General features: G+C 37.0%; 1 protein-coding gene across 1 annotated transcript; it reads right to left on the reverse strand.

Annotated features, from left to right (window-relative positions):
* Positions 1-620: 620 nt before the first annotated feature.
* IAPP (islet amyloid polypeptide) lies at positions 621-3,562 on the reverse strand. The gene is made up of 3 exons (XM_013947401.2): positions 3,483-3,562; positions 3,202-3,336; positions 621-813 (listed from the first exon to the last, which is right to left on the reverse strand). The coding sequence occupies exons 1-3, from the start codon at positions 3,560-3,562 to the stop codon at positions 621-623; spliced, it is 408 nt and encodes a 135-aa protein (XP_013802855.1).
* Positions 3,563-17,303: the final 13,741 nt, after the last annotated feature.

Below are 17,303 nucleotides of genomic sequence, written 5' to 3' on the forward strand. Positions count from 1 at the left end.
TGTAATGAAATCTGTACTGCAGGACCACTTCTATTAATTTAGTGCACTTAAAGGTGGAAAGAGACCATTCAGTCAACTGGTCTAATCATCTACACAGTGCAGCTATAGTATCTCATCTAGTTTTTCCTTGAACTGAGCAAAACAGGACACTGCAGACATTTCCAAACCAGAAAAATTTTCTGTTTCACTTACATTAGGACATAGCTTCTGTTAGCAATCTGATTTTTGTTGGTCTTCTTCATTAAGATGGTTTCTTTTCTCTTACCGAACTGTGACTATAAAGACATACACATCATGGTTATCTTTTTCATCTTTTTAATTAAAAAAAAAAACTGTTGCAATTACATTTCCATTTATTATTGTGATTTATTTTCTTTTTACAAAGGAATTTGACAAGCAGGTTTCTGGAGTTCTTAATGAAGTTAAAGCAATAGTCTATGCATGTCATTGTACATGCATAGTGAAATAATGAACATAAAAGTCATGTACACACACACACACACAAAGAAGACAAGGCACTGTTAAGACTGTACCAGTAATAAATGACTGAAAGGTTATTGATACATAAAAAGTGGGCAGGAGCTCCTAATGAAAACTGTATCAGTAGTCATTTTAACACATTAGAGCTGTGCATTGTTTTGGGGTTCTCTGCTTAAAAGCCCAGCTGTGTCCCTCTTTCCATATGTATTGGACCCCACATTGGTAGGTGAATAAATTGCTCCAATGTTGTTGCTGGAACGAACTAAAAAGTCGGCCAAGCGTTGTGTCACACATGTAGCGGTGTTGCATTTCCGTTTCTCCAGATGGTGACTACTAATATAAGACAAAAAGAGCCAAGATGAAGTCAAATGATGAGCCATAAAATATGCCACTTCTAAAAGACATTTGAGCTGTGCTAATGTGGGAGTTCTTTTAATATGAGCACAAATACATGAACATTACAATCTTCCTACCACCTACCTTGTGCCTGAAAAAATCTTGTGCTCTATGCTATTATCAGTTTTAATGATGGGGATTATTTAAATGCAAAGACCTTAAGAGTCATATGTCATTTTTATTGATATTCTGCACAACAGTTTATGACATCTAGAAAACCTGTAATGATAGTATAGTTAAGACAGTAAGTGAAAACAATGACTAAATGTTTAGCTTTCAGCTGAACTTCTAAATCTATTTAAAGCTCTTGCTGATATCATGAGGATTACTAACATAATGACAGTCACTATCATTTATTTAGTTCTCTTATTTCCACAGAATCATATCCTGCTCTCATTGAAGTGAACAATAATCTCTTAATTCACATCAAATGGATGAGCCCAAAGACTCTAGCCAACCATGACACCTATCAGGAGAAGTGACGGGCACTGCCAACTTCTCGTGGCTCCAGTGCCACTTCAGATTTAGCTCTGTCCAAACAGGAATTTATTCACTCGCTACTGAAAAGCAGCCACATCTTGCTGAAACACTAGCAACTTGATAATGCTGTTGTGGCAGGAAGTGATCGTTTGCTGGACAAAACTTTAAAGAGTATCCATGGAAGAATCCATATCTAAAAAATAACATTTTGTGGTTTGAACCAGCAGACCATTTACAGAATTCTGTACAGAATTTATGTAACATGAGGATTTTTTAAAATCATGATAAAATGCTTAGCTTGAGAGAACTTGGGTTTTCAAGCTTGCTTCTTAGACCACTATACAGTTCCACAAGACAGAAATACTCCTATTGCTCAGGTTGCTTACTGAGTTGTCAACAATTTTCCTGGGCTTCTTCATGTTGATGGGGCACTATTGTGCTGATTGGCATGATGTGGCCAAATCGAATAGAAATTATGAGAGAAACGTCTGAATTATACTGGTTCTTTGTCAGCAAATGGGTAGGGATTTCTAAGCAATTAATATTTTAAATATGTAACTCTGTTTACAGTAAATGGCTGTATAGAGCTTGATATGGTTCTTTTTAGACTTCCACTAGTATTTCTATTGACTTAAGAAGAGTTGAATCAAGCCCTTAATATGGGAGGTTCAAGCAACAGTGGGTTCTCATGGAATTCCCAAATCTGTTTGTGGAGGCAGAGTTCTCATTTTCTTTAAAGGTGCCAAATGAAGCCCTGAAACTCCAAGTTTAAAACTCCAGTCCTTACAGTAGGTTACTAGGTTTCTAACTGATATCTAGTCCAATTGAACCGGTTATAGCTGTAAGCTCCCGGATCTGTAGCCTTTATTTGAATATGTCATTCAATGGGACAGCTCACCCAGTAAAAGACTATAAGCAAGGGCCACAGAAAAGCAGGTATGGCACACCACACTCATAAAGGTAATGCCTTGCATTTGATTATTATAATAATAATTATTTTAGTTTTTAAAAGTAATAGCTATAAAAATGCCACAACTTTGTCACCATAATCAAATTATTTTGAAAGGTAACCAAATTGTCATATAATAATGATTCTTCAAATAGAGAATGAGAAATTCAGATCAGAGGTGACTATATAGAGACGTGTTCACTGAATCTATCCATAACAGAATTGTCATTAAAGAAAATCACTCATAAGCCTGATGACCAGATATACTAATTCAGTGCTGCTTATGATTGGATACTAACTCCAAATACTTTATGAAATGCTAGTTTATTCATTAAAAAGTTACCTAAAAATGGCATTTATGGATTTATAAACATAAATGCATTTCAGATTAGCTAAATTCTATGAGAGCCAATTGCTTCTTTTTATTCTTCTCATTATTAAATTGGTATTTAAATCTGTAATAAACATAATTTACTTACAGGAAGTAGTTACATTTCAAAAGAATTATATTCTAGCAGAACTTTTGTGTTATTCAGAAAGACGTATTTTCTGTTTTTTTCCCTTCAGGCTTGGAAATGTAACAAATAAAAAAGCCCTTTCAAAATAAACCTTCCTTTGCAAGGTAATGAAGTATTGGTAGGCTTTTTCATTTATGAAAGGGTTATAATGGATCTGGTAAACTGATTGATGATCTGCCACTTTTGTCGCTGGATTTCACTTTCTAACCCAATCTTTATGTTTACAGAATGGCTTCATTTCCACCAGAAGAGTGTTTTAAGCTCTGTTTGAGAGTTGAATAGGAAGAGTCTGAAGGAACAGAATTTCACTGGCACAAAGTTTACTTCATAATCTAATCTTAACTGATGTGACTAGAAGAACAGAGAGGAAATCAATACCTTTTTGGCTTTGCTGCTGCTTGTTCTGGCATTGCCTCATTAAGTCCTGAGAGTGCATTCCTTGACATTACTGGCAATATCCATCCTTGTCTCTTGGAAGTCCCATCAGATAGATCATCAGCCACAGATAATAATCTTTAAACAACAATAAAATATACTGTGAGATTGAATAGCTCTATTTTTGCTCATATCATTTGAAACATGAAAGCAAAAGCAATTCGTGCAACAATCTGAATGTATTTTCCCTTAAAAAGAAATAAATACAATTATTTATAACTCACTTCTCAATAGGCGTAGCTTCCAGACAGCTCAAAGTGACAGAAAGTACAATGAAGACAACTGACAGCTTTAGGCTGCACATCTTTGCTTCCAAAGTTTCTGGAAAGAATAATGATTCAAAACTGAAAGCAATCCCAAATACTCTTGAGCATGTCCAATTACTAATGCCCATTCTGTCCTAAATCAACAGCAGCTAATCTCTTTCACACGCTAAAGTAAAAGCATGATTCCCCTAAGTTTAGTCACACAATGCAGTTTCAGACAGATAGCTCTCAACAGCAAATGCTCATTTTCCATCTAGCAGTCTCAATCCTTTCCCATATCTCTGGCATATGTCCTGAATCTCAGCTTTTGGTCACAGGTGCAATTTATCTTGAACTTATTTTAGCCTTTTCCTGAAAAATGCTGCTGATTAATAATGAGAAAGATTGTGCTTTCCTGAAAGTACTGGTGTTGCATGGTATCTTAAATAAGGGAAGAAGGGAAATTGTTTACCTTTTGGTGGTCAGGGAGCTATCTGAAGAGGCACTCCTGTGTTAGCAAGAAGGGTGCATGCAATAATTCCACGCTTGCATCTGGCTCTGGAGTATCCGTTTTCCCCCTTCCTTGCTGACAAGTAATACAGCTCTTATATACCCTTCACACCTTTCTCAGCTCTGACATCAGGCAGCACAGAGAGACTGTCATTAATTCCCATCCCTATAGATAGAAAGTGCCCCAGAGAGGAGCAGAGGCACATGGGTCATTACTGCATTAGCACATCAGTAAATATTAACCTAGTATATGCAGGATGCCCTCATGAAGATACTGTAATAGCATATTGCACATCAGAACTGTGGCCGCAATTTTACAGTTCTGATAAGATGCTGAGGTAATTTTCCCTGTGGGTGTTTTCAAGGGCTAAATAAGGTAACAAAAGTTATAAAGAAAGCAAGAGTAAATGAAATGCCAGATCACAAGTAATTGAAATATAAGAAAACAGATATATTAGAAAAGATAGGATAGTTAAAGTTGTTGAGGTTTGTTATAGAAGTGTATAATGTTCACAACAGAAAAAAATGTATGAAGGGATAAAAGCTGTATGAGGCATGAGAAAAAAGAAAATGATTTAAGGTGACTGATAGGATGATCATTCAGGTAGAAAATAAGGTAGAAATCCTGTAAGTTTTTCAGTAGAGTGTAAGTATGAATGAAAATCTTATCATTATCAATGCAAAGTCTTTTGTTTTCTTAACAGGGGTAGATTGTTTCACGCATGAAAATTGTATCAATTAATATTCTTAAGAAGGCAAAGACTACTATTAAAAAGCTAGGAAATGTCAGAGTAAAGGCTGATTGTGCAAATTTATTTCTCTACTGTGCATAGAATATGGTTGAGGGAAACATAGTCAAAATACAGCTTTACAGAGGTGAAATCTAGTGTTAATAATTACTTTGTTTCAGATTTACAAAGATACAAATTAGGACACTTTTCCAAGGGTCCTGATTTCAGTGGGAATTAGGCAAATTACATTTTTTCCTAAGTATCATTAGTTGCTTGTTTATATCTTTAGGTGCCCAAATGCCTTTGAAAAGCTGGTCTTTCAGTTACTTATGGAGGTTAAGATGTTGACGCAAAAGCTCAGGCAAAATTTGCTGTGATAAGAAGTCATCATTATATATCCTCTTCATCCCCATATGATGTGAATGCATTCATAACTGCTTCAATACTGAGTATGTTGCCTTAGCTGGAAGGCTCCTTCATTGTCAGTTTAGTTTGTAACAGCAGATTTTGCACCGAAATGGCCAAAGTTCAAGTGCTAGTTCTCTTCAGGCATCTGTGCTACTTGGGTTGAAGAGAGAAGGAATACTTGGCTGGGGATAGTAACCTCTTAAACTGACACAACAGCTCATTAAAGAGCTTGCCTGTCAATAAGATTTTAGCAAGTGACAAAATCTTTTTTTTTTTTTAAGGAGTGTTGCTTCTGAATATTTTGCTGTTTTTGATATGCTATACTATACTACTTTTGCCATAGGTTCCTATCTTACTGCCCTGGATGGACAGTCCGAGGGTGAAAGAAGTAAGTATAGTTGCCTTTAATCTTCACCATGACATTATGTGCTGTACACCACTTTGAAATAAGTTCGGCTCTTCATAATGAAGAGTTTTCTATTGTTATTTTCACAGTAGCATGTGAATGGTTCTCTGAAAATAAGGCATGGTTAGCTCCATTTTACAGAGGTAGAATTGTGCCAAAAAGATAATTACGCTAATAATCTGGCAAGTGATACCTCACAGCTTGAATATTGAACATGAATGCTTTGGTGCAATTCTTCCAGGGTGGTAAGATTTCCAGGTCCATCTGGCACTCAGAAGAGGTGTTTGTGCTCAGTTCTTGTGAAAAAGGAAGCTCAGGTTGTCTCAACTCCTGAAAAGCAGTGGATAGATCAGCTGCAATTTGGGTCGGAGATGTTAAAAGATTGGACTGAATATTCAGAAGTAGTTATGTTTTAAAGTAAGCATGTTGTATAGTGCTTGAATCGAGCTACGGGTTGGCATAAGACAAGTGTGAACAGGTTTTTCTAGGAAACATCCGTCCCAAATTCTAATTCCAGCTCTTCTGAAAGTGGCCGTGGGGAGTTTCGTTGCTTTGGGGGAAGAACAGAAAGGCTGGTTCTTGAGGGCGTTGTAGAAGTGAAACTAGGCTCATGATGTCCAAGGGCCATTGCATTCTCTCCTGGGACGTACAACATTTTGGTAGAGTCAGCAAGAAATCTATCCAGCTATTGAAGTTCAGATACAATGTTCAGAAAATTAAGATATGACTGCTTCTGTTACAACTTTCTCTTAAGCAGAAGTGGTGATTTTCCAGGACAAACAGCAGAGGATCATGCAGTCATGGAAAGTCTCTGACATCAGAGGTATTCATAACTCAGCTTTCAAGAACTTGACACAAAGTACTGTGCTGTTAGTACCATTCAAAGAAATGGTTAGAAAACTGTGTTTATCACTAACTATGTTTATCACTAACAAAGCTCCTTAACCTTGGTCTCAAAAATAGTTTAATTATCATGCATTAACAAATATTTTCAGCCTGAAGCAGAAATTAAGGATTCTGAGTTTAAAAAAATGACAAATTTCATCCTGAGTAGTTAAAATATGATACCTTTACATTTTTATAATGTCATTTAAGTCCATGTATGAAGATCTGTCTAACATGTTGTGCCTATATGAGGATGCGAGAACACCAAAGTTGAGGTTTTCGAAGAATCAAGAGGATACAAAATGCCCATGCCCCAGTTCCTTCTAGAGACTGCCTGCTTAAATGTCTTGATCTGCGAGATGAGGAACCTGCACTGTACTGTAATGTACTGGCAGCAGAGGAAAAGGAAACCAGTCTCACCTTGAGTGTCTGCTGCTTTTGTGTACTGGGGAGTGGGATTCATCTGATTAAATGAGATGAATGGAGAGAGCATTCTTGTGCATATTTTTAATGTAGGAGTCTAAAATAGCTCAGATGATTTGTACCTGTTTCTCCTCATTGACTATAAAAGCAGCCTTGGGTGACTAGCTCAGATATAGATGTTTACACTGGAGGTGTCTAAATACATGTGAAATTAATTCCATTGTGGGTGCCTTAACATTTTTTTAGGTCTTCAGTTGCCTAACATTTAAGGAATCTCCTTCTTTTTCTCAGATCTGCCTTTTTCTTAGGCTATTCTTGGCACTTGCTGGACAGCTGTTTCCCACTCTCCTGGCAGCTTTTTAATTTCTGAATTCCACATTAGGTTGATAGCGTTAATGACACACATATAGACTTTTGGTAATGGATATCTCTTTTCCTTTTGTGAGAGTCACAAAGAGCTGTATTGCCTGTTGCATGTACTTTACCAGATGCTGTTTTGCAGTGCAAGGTAGCTGTTTCCAGTAAATTACACCGTTGCTCAGTTACCAAGAACTAGAAGTGTGTGAATAACTCATGCTTTAGTTTGCGTGCTGTATGAAAACAGCGAAGAAAAACTCTGGGGATTAATCTGAAATAAGCGTATTTCAAAATTTTCAGTAAAACAGAAATCATAACAGCAGCATTAGTATGCATTAATGTAAATATTGCCAGTACTGAAACAGAATGGAGCATGTGTCACTGCTTGTATTTGTTTTATCTTGGGCTGAGCGTAATGCTGTATGTGAGCTGAACAAATTCTTTCGTTTTTATAACGTTTTTATTGGCTTTTTATTTTTTTAAATAAATCTGAACCAAACATCAAAACAAAAGTAAAGGATTAAAACGAGTTCATGAATAGTGTCAGCATCTGTGAAAAAAAACCAAATGCCTTGTGTTCAAATGGCCAAATCTGAAATTATGTGCCTAAACATAGTTGTCTACTGGCATTTTAGATGCCCTAGGATATCCAGGATAGAAATGCGCAGGCTTGACAAATAGGACACATTCCTAGCAGCTGCAGACTGGGTGGGACAACAGATGGAGTATGAAATTGCACTAGACACCTATGATTAGGAACCTGAATAATTCCCTTAATTTTTACATTTGGGTGCCAAAGTCTGAAAATTTTGGCTGTAATATAGTCTTCACAGTATTTCTTGTTTGGTACTATGCTGGTGAATACTACAATGTTTGTGTTTTCCGGTGAGTTGAGTTGTAATTTGCTACTTGTAACACTTAAGCTATGGATATCTGCATTCAAATATTGTTTTATCAAATATACTTTTGCTACCATAACTATGTTTGTTACTACTACTAGGCATGGGCTGTTTCAGCATTGATAAAAACTGAAAAAGCTCTTCTTGTTCACCCCAAAACTGATGTTAACCCTGTCAAAGAAATGTGGAAGCAGCAGCAGGAGAGGTAATGGGAACAAAGTTAATCATTTCTCCCCTGTGGAAAAAACACTTAGGTGATTCAGAAATGCAGGGCAGCGGTCCGTGGAACCAGCAAATGGAAAAAAATCATTTGGATAGTTAAGAAAATCTTAATGCCCTTGTTGTGATGTATTAAACTACTCAGCTCACAGCACTGAAAAACAACGGTGTCGCCTCAAAGGGCTGATGCTAACGACGGTTCTGAGAATGAGCTCAGCAGAGCTTGTGCTGAATCAGTCCCTGAAACTGGGAAGTTTCCTCCCAAACGAGGAATAAAATCCATGTTACATCAGAAAGGTCAGAATTGACAGCACAGTGATTTATGAGTTACAGTTCCTAATGCCATTGCTACTTACAGTTTGTAGAGTTTAATTGCATGGCTCCTACTGGCTTGTGTTCAACAATTCATTTTTGAATACAATAGGAGTTTTAAATTCATGATAATTTTTTCCTATCTCTTCTGGAACCTGTTTCCAGAAACATAACCAAATGCAGAATTCTCCTTTAGCTAGCAATGTTACTTACAAGACCTCTAGACAGTGCTAATGGTAAATAAGTAATATGCAATAGTACTACTTGTATTCTTCCTTCTTGGCAGCCTAAGTCATCCATTGTTTCCTGCTGTGATCATTCTCTAAAGTAACTGTCTATAAGAACTCACCTATAAAGAGGTATTCAGCTCTCAAATATATTGCTGGAATGTATACATACCACAACCACCACCACAATAATATGTGAACTCACTCTTGTTCACAGCAGAACAAAGCATTTTGCTGAAAGGAAAGCTGTGGTGCTTACTTGGAGTATCTCTTTGCAGTCAGCACACTGTAAATTCATATCCTGTCTTGCTGCATATGTCTCCTTACAGACAAATCCTGAGTATACTGCTACTGAAAGTGCAGCATGAGGCCTCACTGCATGCTACTTTGAGGGAAAAAGAAGATTAAAGAATTAGATGAGTGTAGGAATGCTGTTTCTGATTTCCTAAATGTTACTGTGAGAGTACAGAAATCACTTCTCCACCCATCTTCCCCACCCCAACATTTTATAAAAAGCACAGACATCTGTTTGTAGAAGATACCATGAGACCAGGAACAGCTCTCAGACTTATTTCAGTGGAGATGAATCGCTAATAAGTGCAGAGCAAATGGAGCCATTCACCAGTAAGAGAAACTGTTGGTTTTCAAAATAAGTCTCCACAAAATCACCTCAGCCCTTCTTAGCTGATCCGGTGCATAAGTTTTAAGTAAGTTTTCTTTTAAACTATCTCACTTTCAATAATCAGACTTTTTTCCCTCTGCAAGCTGCAGTAAGAGAATGACAATCTGGCTTTGTCTTGAAACACTCTGAGTCTTTCAGATGATGCAGTCTTGACAGCTCTGCTATTAATAGTGGCATTTTCTCTCCTGTTTAAAAAGGAGTTGTGCTGAACTGAGAATCAGTCATGTTAGTAATGATTTTTCACTAGGGGCAAATGCAGTGTAGTAGCTTATGTAGGAGGATTTACGTTGGCAATGCCATGAAACATAAATTAACTTATTTATGGTATGTCAGCACATGTGGGGTAGGCTGCAAAGTAAGATAGCCCTCCCTTGAAAGAGGAGTGCAGTAGGGCTGCATTTTCTGTATGCTTGGATTATTGTATGTGCGAGCGGAAGACCTGACCTTTTCATTCTGCTTGGAGATGAGAAAAAAATTTGATAAGCACAAGGAACATGAATCAGTACATGAAATTGTCTCTCTACTGTAAGAAGTCATTAAAAATTCATTAGAAGTTCAGCATATGTATCTGAAGAGAATCAGTGAATTTCTGCTCTATTATGATCATGTAATTTCCGCCATATATCACTGTTTCCATCTGATTAGCCACCACTCCACTTTTGACTGAGATCTACCCTGATAACAGAAGGCATGAATGATGTGGAAAAGTCAGCATTTAAATGTGAGATCTCATAAATGCTTCAGGTGCTACAAGTGACATGGATGATTCAGGAGGTGGTATTTTTTGCAACAAACTGGTATTGAACCATATGTCCAGTGGAAGGTTTAAGCCACTTTATTATTGCAAGACATGAAACTGAGACTCTGAAAACTTTCAGTCATTAACATTTTAAATTAATTTTACACCTGTACATATTGTGCCCATGAATGCTATGATTTCAATGGGACAAAACTGAAAATCCATCTTATCACAGCACTTGGTTCAGGAAAGAATGCTATGCAGACCGGCACAGAGACACATACTTCAGGACAAGTTTAAGTCTCTTTAAAATCAGTGCATACTGAGTACATACTAAGCATTTCTTTGGATGGGTAGCTTAAGCTATGCTTTTGGGATCAGAGCCTTTGTCTATCATCTAAACTACGGTCTAGATTTGTTTTTTTCAATTTTTTTCTTGATTTACAGGATCTCTAAACATTTCCAGATGGAGGGGTAGACCTCTGGCTAATGACTGTAATTCTAATTACTATAGGCTTGCTTTTGTTACTCACTTTTCACAGAAATCCTATACCCCTTACTGATGGGTTCCCACAGGCTGAAACAACTACTTTCATTTTAAAGAATGGTCAGATAGCCACACTGTTCATACTTACTGGTATTATGGGAAAAAGCTAAGAACTTTGATAGTGTAATATATAATTTCACATCAACATAACATAACATTTCATATAATTTCATGTCAACAAAGGACTAACACATTCTTAAAGTATTTTATAAGCAGTTGTCATAAATGGTCATAACCTTCTCCATGGTGTTATAGATGGTTACAGGCCACTGCTCTGGGTGATATATCATCCTGTTGGCTTTTATAATACTCATAACAGACTGTAGCAGTTGATTAAACAGCTGTTAAAAGAACCATAAAAATTGTCACCCATGGAGGTAAAATATTTTATCATAAAGTGTTAAATGTACACTGTTATCTGAAATCAGTTCTTTAATTGCTATTGTCAAAATGTATGCAACTTAAACCTTTCTGAGCAACAATTCTTGTTTTGGGGGAATCCTATGAAAATTGTCCATGTTTTTAAAAAATGAGGTGCCTGCAGTTAGAAAGCCATGCTCACAGGTAGATGCATAGCTGCATGCCTGATTTCCAAAAGTTTGTCCATATTCCTAAAGCTTCCACTTTTAGGTGAGGATGTGTCGCACCTTTTAGGGTTGAGGTCTTTTAGAAGAGGTCCCTATGTAAAGTGTCCTTAGAAATGTTGGGAGTATCACCTTGAAGTATTTTCTGGCAGCTGGTATCTAGTCGGTTGTATGATGATATCTCTGCACACAAAGCATATTATCACACACGAAAAAACTTTGGGACTTGATGGATAGCGAAAGTGAAATGCTATCAGGTTACATAAACCACTGATTGATGAATCATAGTTAATGTCATTTCTTCAGAGGAAAAGACTCCAGAGAGACTTTGAAGCCTTGAACTGCCAGTCAACCTACAGCACATTAGCTCCTTTAACTTTTCTCCAAGTGCCTTCAAGAGACAATAGGACTCGTTAGTGGAAAGCTGACGACCTGAACCCTGAATGCACAACAGATGTCTTTGTATCTTAAAAAGGAGGTACTGCCCGAGACTGTATTGTTAGGTATTTGACATTTTTTTTATAAGTATTTTAATTTGAAAAGCTGCTTTGACAACTGGAACATTTGTGTTTTCTAACATTTAAAAATAGAAGTTTGTGTAACAGAATATCTTAGTAAAATTTGCCACAAGGCTGGAAGACACAAACCTGCTTCATTAAAACAAAAACAAAACCCCCGAATCCATACATGTAGAAATCAGTGTGCTAAACTGCTTTCTTAAAAGAGAAAGAGCATTATGACAGTCTTGCTAGCTTAAATAAATAAATATAGATAGTAATGAAAACAAACAACAACTAATGTTTTGCAGACAGACAATATTATCTCCGACATATGGATCTGAATGCACTCCATAAATGACTTTATTATTCTTGTGTTACAGGGGAAGAAACTGAGACAATGGTGAGTTTAGTGAGAATGCACAGAGTCAATGGCAGAGCCGAGCATAGAAGACAAATCTAAATCTTGATCTAGTGTGTAACTGACAAATACTCTCTGACAAGGTAAGAGAAGATAAAAGTGTACTGCATGTTCAAACTAAATCTGCATTCAGGCTTACAACAGGCAGAAGGTTTTGTGCCTCTGTGTTTCTGCATAGACAAGGATGAACACCAACCCATCTTTGTTAAATGTAGATGGGTGCTTCCTTATCTATCATGGATAAATCAAGCTCTTACCTATTGGCCAGTACAATGAGGTATAGTAGCTCCCCATGACATACCTCCATCTAATATAATCACTGTCAGAATAAGTATACTTTTGATTAAAGTAATCTCAGTTAAATTATTACAGCTCTCTTCATCTTGCATCATTCTCCTCTGTCTTCCAAGAGAGTAAGTTCCCAAAATATTTTGAGAAGAGGGTTTTTTTTTGCCCTATGCAGCTGTTGTGACCTCCATAAGCAGGTGAAAGTAGAGAAAACATTGTGACATTTCCAGACTCAGTTTTGCTGGTCTGTTCAAAGATTTAAGTTTGCAGTGAAGCTTTTGGAGTGTGTATCCAAACCAGAGCACAATTCTGAGAAGAAAATTCTGTGTTGTTCTTGGTAGAAATCATTCTTCTGTTAGTCTCCACTTGCTGGGACCAGTGCAGCTATGTAGCTACAACGGCACTGGATGGTGTGGAGCATGCTATCATCCCAGTCAGTACTAGAGAAGGGTAAAATTTTAAGCTCCCTTATGTTTCCTGGTAAGACTGTACTAGGGAGGTAGATCTCAGGAGGTGCAACTAAGAAAACCTGTTTTTAACCATTGCTTGGATTGTGGGCCTGCTCTGAACTGATGGGGAGACTCAAGGGAACATAAACTGTGTCACAAAATCCTTGCCTGGGTTGCCATGCTATGTAAGATGGGATGTGCAACCCGTTATTGCTGTAGTGCTCAGTTCTGTGGACACACAGCTCATATTTCTAGCTTTTCCTGAGTAAGGTACATTTGTGGTTATATACTATTACAATGCTGGAAGAAAACTGTTTATTTTCTCCGTGTTTCCAAAATAACATATGGTATTCAGAGTGGGGCCAGAAGTGACTCCTGTGTATTGGTAGATCACCCATCCTTTCATATAAAATTCAGATAGGAACTAAAGTTGTTTCTGCTTTTTAATTGAGATTTTACATTAACTCTGCAATTCTTATGAAACCTCTACTGATTTCAGTAAGAACCCCATTTAGCCAGGTGAATTTCCTGTGAACTTGCACAAGCAGTTGTAAGTGAGGTACTGACCTTTATGCTTCTGGCTACAGCCTTTTTTGTTCCTTGGCCAAGTCAGCTAGATCTAGAGTGGCATAAAGAGGAGAGATACCCAGAATAGGTGTCATATGACCTGATTTTATCTTTAGCTATTTAGGCTAAGCTACCTATCTAGACTTTTACAAATCAAAGAAAAGAGAGAAATACCTCCAGAGACCATTTCCTCCCATTCATTTTAGACAGCTGTCTTAAGATGGGATAAATTGCCCTCTGGAAATGTCTGTCTCTCTTGAATACCTATTGAGAGAGTCTAGATGAGTGTCTTAAACAAAACTACTTGCTAAGAATAGGATATACCTGATTCTGTACAAATACTAGACTCTCTCAAGGTGTTTTCCATATATTGAAGCATTAGAATGATTAGAGTGTCCCTCATGGAAAAACTATCCATATAGAAAAAATAAATAAATGGAATCTCAGTTTCTCAAATGATGGGCAAGTATTGCAGGAAGCGGTGAGCTTGCTGCATATATGGTCTTTTAAGAGGAATCCTATCAAGCAGATGTGAAATATTTTGCCAATATTCTAAGACATCATAGACTCTCTGTAACAATACATTATGCTTGCATTAATCACAAGAGACATTTGCTTGAAGGTAGAAATGATTATCAAAACCAAATACTATACTTAATGATTTTTACATGCATTTACTGAATATTAAACATGATGCATTTGCAGACCTATGTTAATTTCATATCTCTGCTCCTACTTTTTTTTGGAGAGCCATTTTATTTGTACATGTTGCTGATCCCTGGCCAAGGACTCCTCACCTTCATCCAGTACCTCAGTCCCACAGCTGAAGGCTGTGCACTGAAACAAAAGCAGGTTAGACAGGTCAAAATCTGCACAATTAAGTGCACCAAAGTGCACTGATGACTAAGGGCACTAGGCACATCCAAGCATTGAAAATTCATAGAGGTCAGGGGAGTCTACTCATGGAGGTGTCCAAGTATAGGCCTTATGGGTGTGTTCCTTCAGGCATTTATTTATATACACTGACCACACAAGCAGGCTACAAGTATCTTAAAATTTTAAAATTGAGAATATACACTTCCCCAAAAGCATTCCTTCACACATCCTTCAGCTCCCCAAAAGACTGGGAAAATATAAAAGCCCTGCAGCACTGCAAATAAATGTATTTTCAATTTAATATTTTTCCTGAGAAAACCCGGTTTTAAAAGGAATGATTTTTCCTGTAAGATTATTCCTGTAAGAGGACAGAAGGCATTTTCCTTCCTCCAGGACTATAGAGCCAAATGTATGGATACTACTAGCCTTTGTTCATTTGTAAGCAGTAGTGTCTCAGACCCTTTCTCCATAAAATGAAGATTGATATATTTCAGATAGTACCTTCTTTCTCATGGTACCACACAAAAATAGAACACCAAGAACACCAGACAGAAAGCTTATATTACTCTTTCTTGAATGAAGAAATTCCTTGGGAAAACTCTTGTTAGTTTGTGTGTGTGTGTGTGTGTATGTGTCTGAAGGAATGTGCCCTTCAAGCATCTCTTTCTTCATTTTGCTTTTAAAGATAAAATCCTCAGTTCATACTTAGACACCTCAATAAGTGAAATCCCTTTGACTTTTGTGACTCTGCAGCACATAGACGCCTACTTTAAGGCACTTTGCAAATATGTTAATATGAATTGATCAAACAGAGTGGCATATACAAGAATAAATCTTTTATAATGGGCAATGTGAATCTTTGCAAACAGGCATTTAAACCTCAGATCTCAGCTGAGATAAACCAATGTATGCAGTAATTAAAACCATCATCCTGGATAGGTACTTCAGCTTTTAAGAAGAAAGTATGTTCTTTTCTTCTTCCTCCTCCTTATTATTTTTTATTTTTAAGAGGAAAGAGGGCACTCATTTGTATTCAGTTTCTAAAATGCAGATTATTGATGATACATTCTAGGGAAAATTTTAAAAGCATAGTTCTCTACAGTGGAGCTAGAAAATCATATGATCATGGGCACAAGCTATAAATCACTAAAACTGCCACCTAGGTTGTTTTTCTCTGATACAGAGTATTTAAAGCAAATTGTCAAATGCTTGCTATGAAGAGGGATTAGTCTGACTGGAATTTTTGCTTTCCACTTCTTGTATTCCTTTGTTGGATCTGAATTTTCAGCCTTACTCACCCTAAGCCACAATTATTATTGAACCAAATAATCCTACAGAAACCTGTATCTGATGCTTCTATGTTTTCTGTTTTATCAAAGTTTATTTGATGGCTATTTATTTAATAATTAATTAAAAACTCACGCAAGGGCTTTTATGTCACTCACAAGGGCTTTTATTTTCCATAGATACCAAAAAAACTTGGAGGCATCTCAGAAGCTCACATAAGTACTTTTGAATAAGTATGATTGCTAAGGAGCTTTGAAAATACAGATCTCTGTAGTCAAAATCATGGCTTTTTTCAAAGAATAAAAAAGCATGAATTAAAGTATATTCTACAAATAGTTGTGAGTTGAAATATTACAAAATGGATGGGGTGAGAGAGAGAAAGAAGAAAGGAATGGTAAACCCTTGTAATAGTTAAGCACAGGGTGAAAAACAACTAGATGGAGGTCTACAGTTCCAGTTTCTAATCAATTAAGGTAAATATATTGTATTCCCTGCCTCACTCTCTTAACCCAGTCTCTTAATTAGGTGCTTACAGTCAGATTTCTGTAGTGGGCTGTTGCAATTACAATACTGACCTTAATGGGAGGGATAGGCATACTTTTAATGCAAAAGCAAAGGATAACGCTCTAAAGACACTGAGACTTCTCTCCTTCATAGATTCAGGCATAGCTACACACAGAGGGCTACTGCACCTTGTATTTGCACATGAAAGAAGTCGCTTTATTTCTGAATGAATGCTACACTGCTGTTGACATACACTACTGAGCAACTACCATTTTGGTGGGCAGCATCCTCTTCCCTCATCACCTTTAACTTTTTTTTAAGGGAAGCAGGGTTGGCTGCAAGGAGTTAAGGCAACTTTATGCTCAGCCATTTTCTACCTCTGTTGACTGTTGCTTTTTCATTGTACTGTGTTCTGTGCACCCAAAGCAAAATGTGGCAGAACTCAGGTGGACCACTGTCTTTATGTTTCCTTCTTATTTTGTCAGAAGATTTTTTAATTTTCCAAAAGCAGTAATGGGAAAGTGGGGAAAGGAGACAACCCTTCAACATACCTTAATGAGAAATAACGCTTCACCTCAGATTTTATTTCAAGGAAACCAACTGTTAATGTGGAAAAAGAATTTCTACTTCTAGTTAAACTTTATAAACAAAATCCCAGTATAGACAGTCGTTAGGTGGGATTTAGGGGCCACCATGAAAAGGGAATAGAAAGCCAGGCTATACCTCTTATGATACACACATTTTCTGAGGGAGAATGAGATTCACATATTGGAAATATGTTAATAGCTTGTACATAGGAAATTTGCTTGTAAGAACCGAGAAGATAAGTTCTCTGAAATTTACCATTGTGAAATTTCATTTTACAAAACAATAGGGAAAAATGCATCACCTCAAGTTCTGGTGCAGTGCTGAGGAGCCCAGCAGGGTCTGCAGGGACCAGAGGTCTGTAATGCACCAACAGAGGGTCTGCAAAATGATCATA

Source organism: Apteryx mantelli, chromosome 1 (assembly GCF_036417845.1).
Source record: "Apteryx mantelli isolate bAptMan1 chromosome 1, bAptMan1.hap1, whole genome shotgun sequence".
In the NCBI taxonomy this organism is placed as follows: domain Eukaryota; kingdom Metazoa; phylum Chordata; class Aves; order Apterygiformes; family Apterygidae; genus Apteryx; species Apteryx mantelli.

Excerpts from the sequence above, each read along its gene's own strand:
- IAPP (XM_013947401.2), bottom strand. The coding sequence starts at position 3,562 with ATGTGCAGCCTAAAGCTGTCAGTTGTCTTCATTGTACTTTCTGTCACT. Across the intron at positions 3,337-3,482 it reads GAAGCTACGCCTATTGAGAA|ATTATTATCTGTGGCTGATG; the intron begins GTGAGTTATAAA and ends TGTTGTTTAAAG. Across the intron at positions 814-3,201 it reads GCAGCAGCAAAGCCAAAAAG|TAGTCACCATCTGGAGAAAC; the intron begins GTATTGATTTCC and ends GTCTTATATTAG.